A 6,000-nucleotide genomic window follows, 5' to 3' on the forward strand; every position below is an offset into this window, starting at 1 on the left:
TGAATGCGCGCACACTTCAGAATTTGTTTTTGTCGAAGGAAAATTCAGTGGGGGGAAAATACACGCACACACAGTACGGTCTAGGGGGGTGGGGGGGGCGGCAAGACGTTCGGAATTGAAAATTTAATTAATTAAACATTTTTGAGAGCCACAGAGACAGAGCAGCTCGTAATATTTTATTATTATATGAGCGAGAGAGTAAGAGAGACAGACCAAGAGGGATAGATGGCTGCCTGAGTCTTGGCGGAAGGCAGGTCATGGGGTTGGGGCTGTGACTAATGCCCCAGCAGAAGTGGATCTCTTCAGATCAAAGCCAAGAGTGCGGGGGCCGAGGGCTTAAGCAATAGACGATCCTCAACAGAGCGGCCTTGCATAACCCATCCCAGGGAAGGCCCCCCCCCAGTCCAAAGACTCCCATTCTCCCACTACCCCCCATTTGTGCACACAATAAACTGTTCACACTGCCAGCCATAAGTCAGTGTACATCTAGAGCGGGTTGCAGGTGGGCCTGGGGGGCTGGTGGGGGGGCTTGCCTGGCCTTCATCATTAACAAAGTGTTTTACATAAAATAGCATTTTTAACGCCATATTCCTTACATTTGTTACAGTTACTCGTGCCACTCGTGCCACGTTGTTGTTGTTGTTGTTGTTGTTGTGTGTTTTGGTGCCTGTAAAAAAAATGTAAAAATGCTTCCGACTTTTCAATTTCAATTATTCATACGTTTTATGACCTTTTTCCTGCTGCATGCCACTCGGCATGTACATGTACATGGCTTCACTGTACCCTGGTACAGTGTGCCCTTCTGCCGTTTCTGTAGCGGCGGCGCCTACTTTTCAAATATTTAAGACTTGCATTATATTCGTTTCTCTTTTTTATTCCGACGCTGCCGTTGCCGCTGCCTTTCCTGTTTGTGCCTCATGCCACTCCTCGTTGCACATAATTTGTATTACGCCCCAACGTGTATATAAAATGCATGGCTACGTGCCTCCTCCCAGCGCGTTGGGGGGGCGTGGCCTGGAACTGGACTTTGAGGCTCCGCAGAGCCACGGAGCTGCTGGTCAGGCAGGCGGGCGCTTTATAGCCTCCGCCTTAGCCATGGCCGCTGCCACTGCCGCTGCACGTTGCACGAAACGTGCATCAATTTTAACTTTTTTTTTTCTATGCTCAGGGGAGAGAGGGGGGGAACAGAGGCCTGGCTTTGGATACACTCAAAGAATGATCGTTTTGGCCAAGGCCATCAAATATCGATTAACTTTCGATTAATTCTCGATTTTTGGGCTTTAAGAGAATTTTGTTTAGAGAAAAAAATAAGTATTTCCCCCAAAAAACGGGTTTTTTTGGTATTAACTCTTTTCGATTATTTATCGATTAACTCTCGATATTTTGGCCTTAAAGAGATTTTGGTGTAGAGAAAAAAATAAGTATTGCCACCAAAAAAGGTGGTTTTTTGTATCATTTCTAACTGTGGCAGCTTTTCGATTAATTTCGATTACAATTTCGATAACAAATTGCTAAAGCCACGTACATTTTAGGGGGTATATTAGCTAATCGGGCCTCTAAACTTGTTTTAAAAACAATTAGGCCCTTGTTAGATATAGAATAAAGTCCATAGGTACGATATAGAGCGCCGATCTATGGATTTCTGACCTCCTTCCAACCAAAACAGGATCTCTGAAGGGTTTCCAGCAGTTCTTAACAGGAAAAAAGAGCTACAAATCGCTTCGATTGTAGTCTCCGATGGAGATCGTGCTCCTACCTCATTTCTCTGACGTTCCTCCAAACGAGTGTACAGTGGAGGAGAGGGAAAACTCCTTTTCCGCCAGGAGTAGGCCCCGCCCCGCCTTTGGGCTTAACCCTTAAGTGGTGCAGCTGATTAAGACAGCTTAAGGGTTAAAGTCAGTCTCAATTACAAGGCAGAGTACTGTCTCCCTTCCTAGTTGCCCCCCCCCATCCTCCCCTACCGCTGAATTCCTAATAATAGCAATAAATAAATGGTGGCCCCTCTCTCTCCCCCCCCACAGCGTTTTTGGGACCATAAAAAGCCGCCAAGACAATGGATCGGGAGGTTCAAAGGGGGGGCTAGGCGCCTGAGGGGGGCTGGAGGCCCCACTTTGTATACTAATTTGCTTTTTGCATACGAAAAATGTGCTTTTGGTGGGACAGCAGCAGCAGCAGCATTTATGGCAAACATAAACTTTTACGGCTCGGGGAAAATGTCGCGAAAAGCCAAACCGAAAAGGAAACGCGACTAACTTCCTTGTTTTTCCATTTTCCAGGCAAAAATGATCGAAAGCGGCGGCCATGGCGGCTGGATGGGCGCTGCTGCCGCCGCAACAGGCGCTTCTGTGGCGGGTAAGTGTTGCACCTTTGTCCCCCGCCCGCCCCCCTTCCGCTAGCAGCGTTTGCATTCGTACCTCTCGCCCTCTCTGTCCTTCCAGCAGACAGCTACCAGTACCAGCTGCAGTCCATGTGGCAGAAATGCTGGAACACCAACCAGCAGAATCTCGTGCAGCAGCTGCGCTTCCGCGAACGCGGACCCCTGAAGTCGTGGCGCCCCGAGGCCATGGCCGAGGCCATCTTCAGTGTCCTCAAGGAGGGGCTGTCGCTGTCGCAGGCGGCCCGCAAGTTCGACATCCCCTACCCGACGTTCGTGCTGTACGCGAATCGGGTGCACAACATGCTGGGGCCCTCCCTCGACGGCGGCACTGATCCGCGGCCCAAGGCCAGGGGCCGGCCGCAGCGCATCCTCCTGGGCATGTGGCCCGAGGAGCTCATCCGCAGTGTCATCAAGGCGGTCGTCTTCAGGGACTATCGCGAGATCAAGGAGGACATGGGGGCACATCAGTACGCGAATGGACAGGCGCATGGCGTAAGTGGAGTCCCATCACCTTTCACTCAATCACTCCTTCAATCGATGGTCTTTTTCCCGTCTAACTTGTCCCTAACGCTTTCCCTCCTGCCGGCGGCTCTTTCTCTTCCTCTCTTTAGACCTACATCGGCGGCGGCACCACTTCCAATGGGTATCACAGTGCCGCAGCCGCCAAGATGGCCGCACAGAACGCCGCCCTGGCCCCGCCCGATGCCAGCAGTCCGCTGAGCACCATGACAGAGTCGCTGCGCCGCCAGATCCTGTCGCAGCAGCAGCAGGCGGCCCAGCACCAGCAGCACCAGCAGCAGGCGCCGCACATGTACAAGTCGCCGGCCTACTTGCAGCGCTCGGAGATCGAGGACCAGGTCTCGGCGGCAGCGGCCGTGGCCGCAGCGGCAGCCAAGCACCAGCAGAGCGGCGGCGGCGGGGGCGGCGGTGGTGGCGGCCGGGGATCCGAGAATCTGCCCGATCTGACGGCCCTGGGGCTGATGGGGCTGCCGGGCCTGAACGTCCTGCCGTCGCGCGGCGCCGGCGGCAACGGGGGCGGTGGCGGCGGAGCGGCGGCTCCCTCGAGTGCCGCCAGCTATGCGCGGGAGCTGACGCGCGAGCGGGAGCGGGATCGGGAGCTCAAGGAGGCCATGCAGGCGCGTCAGTACGGCAACCAGTCGCGCGGCGGCAGCGGTGGCAGCAACTCCTCCGCCAAGGCACAGTCGAATCGTCCTGGCGCCGCCTCCCCGTACTCCTCGCACTATGCGAAGCAGCAGCAACAGCAACAACAGCAGCAGCAGCAGCAGCACTCGAAGCAGCAGGAACAGCATCCGAATTACGCGTACAACAAGCGCTTCCTGGAGAGCCTGCCGGCGGGCATTGACTTCGAGGCCATTGCGAACGGCCTGCTCCAGAAGTCGGTGCAGGCCCAGAACAAGAGTCCACGCTTCGAGGACTTCTTTCCGGGGCCCGGGGGGCCGCAGGACATGAGCGAGCTGTTTGTCAATTCCGATGCGGCGGCGGCGGCAGCAGCAGCGGCAGCCGCGGCCTATGCCCCCGTCCGCGAGTCCCCCCTGATGAAGATCAAGCTCGAGCAGCAGCAGCATGCCACAGAGCTGCCGCACGAGGATTGAGGGCGGCCTGGGGACCGCGCGCGAGCGAGAGGAGAGGCAATGGAATGTTTTTGGACTGCTACTTGAAGAAAACCCCCCAACGTTTTTTTTTTCTTAGATTTTAATTGAAAATCATGGTTTTTTTTTTGTCGGCTAGGATCTAGAGGATATACAGATATATATGCGTATAGGATATAGGATATATAGAGGATTCTTAAAGAGGTATACAAAAAAAAGTATTAAACAAAATGTAATCTTAAAGGACACCAAAACAGGATCCCCCCCCCCCCCATCACCATCCCCACCATGCACACACACACACACACACACACATACATACTTCGGTACTTTCCTTTAAGGATAGGATCTCTCGTGTTTTTTTTTTTGGTTTGTTTACGTATTTATTTGTTTGATTGATTCGATTGATTGATATGATTGGATTGGATTGGATTGCCTTTTTGTTGCCACGCATCGTACGAGAGTGAAGAAATAATTATGAATTAAATAGAGCTAAGGATACGAAAGAGAGAGACTTGTGCATTTCTTAAATGTAGATTAAAATTAGTTTAAAAACTCATTCACACACACACACGCACACGCACACTAACAGACACACACACACACCATTGAATAATCTACAATATAATATATATACACATATAAATGTCTAGATACATATACACATATAAAAGATACATCTACATAAACTATCTACAATTATACGGATATGATATGATATATATACGATATATACGATATATATCGTACATCAATTAATGGAATTCCCCCCGATGTAAATAATGTACAAATTTCCCAATTAGCTTTAGGCTTTTTTTCTTCTCTAGATCATAGATACACACTTGACAGATACAAAAGTATCTAAGGGCAGCGCATTGACATCTATTGAATGCTCACCCCCCACAAAAGCACATGCACACGCCCCCTACTACACGCCCACACACACGCAGACCCACGCACACTCGCACACACACACGCACACACACACACACACGACTGTATCTATTGTGAGTGCAACTAATATTAAATAAAAAATTTTTTTTTTATTACCATAATTATTATTATTAACGTCTATCCAATGGAAAGCAGAGATGCAGCTGCATAAGGCATTCTCTTCAGAGTTTTAGGTAAAGCCGTAAATTATAAATCAACAATAAATACAAATAAAAACAAAGAAATAAAACCACAAATGCAAAACTAAATGTAAAACGTGAAAATGTTTGTCTTTTCTTTACCAAGGGAGGTGGGGAAGTGGTGGCGGGGGGGGGGGGGGGGGGGGGGGGGGGGGGGGGGGGGGGCAAGGCAAGGCAGGAGCCTGACAGATCTTAAATGATTGAAAGGTTCGATGATATATGGCTGATGGATATGGAATATGGATATGGATATGGATATGGAAAGAGGTTCCTGGGGTGGAAATGCTGGAGCTACGGGACAGGCACACAATCTTCTAGAATCAATCTTCAAGATTGAAGGAAAGTTCAATGGAATCCCTGCCAAAATATGGCATCAAAAGAAGCAGAGGGGAGATTCAATAGTTTACCCCAAAGAAAACTCCAACAGATGGGAGAAAAATGAAGTTAAATCCTTGGAAATTTCGATGAAGCATGGCTGAAAACCCTAGAGCAGAGGGCATTCCGAAGTGCCGCAGTTCCAGTTTAAAGTTCCGAAAGAATGTGAGACAGGAATTAGCGATTAAGGAGACCAATCTATAAGAAATTCGTATGCCTTTGGCACGTATCGGCAGCGTCTACAGATCTGCAATGCGCTAGAACCAATAAAAGATACTTGCAGCCACAAGAGCAGATATCATTCATAGTTTTTACCAATTGAGGGCTAGGGTAAGGGCCAGAGAAGGCTCATGGCAGGGAAAGAGCTGGCTCTGGCTCTGTGTCTGTGTGAAATGTGGTGGGAACTCTGGTCTTCCCTCTTCCATCCATGGACCCTGTCAACGACCTACCTTGACAATTTTTGGGTCAAGTTAAAGCTCTCACTCCGCCCACCAGCCGTGGCACC

At 50.0% G+C, this 6,000-nt stretch overlaps 1 protein-coding gene across 3 annotated transcripts in view; it reads left to right on the top strand.

The window, feature by feature from the left end:
• The window catches only part of bab2 (bric a brac 2), a 30,238-nt gene extending 25,741 nt beyond the window's left edge, over positions 1-4,497 (top strand). For 2 of the 3 annotated variants that reach the window (XM_033382817.1, XM_015188447.2), the window contains exons 3-5: positions 2,277-2,352; positions 2,439-2,869; positions 2,989-4,497. In XM_033382817.1, coding sequence (XP_033238708.1) covers positions 2,277-2,352; positions 2,439-2,869; positions 2,989-3,990 — 1,509 coding nt within the window. In that variant the 3' untranslated portion in view covers positions 3,991-4,497. The remainder of the gene's footprint in view (positions 1-2,276; positions 2,353-2,438; positions 2,870-2,988) is intronic. The other variant, XM_015188448.2, reaches the window with a different exon arrangement.
• The last annotated feature ends 1,503 nt before the right edge of the window (positions 4,498-6,000 follow it).

This window comes from Drosophila pseudoobscura, chromosome X, assembly GCF_009870125.1.
Source record: "Drosophila pseudoobscura strain MV-25-SWS-2005 chromosome X, UCI_Dpse_MV25, whole genome shotgun sequence".
NCBI classification, from domain to species: domain Eukaryota; kingdom Metazoa; phylum Arthropoda; class Insecta; order Diptera; family Drosophilidae; genus Drosophila; species Drosophila pseudoobscura.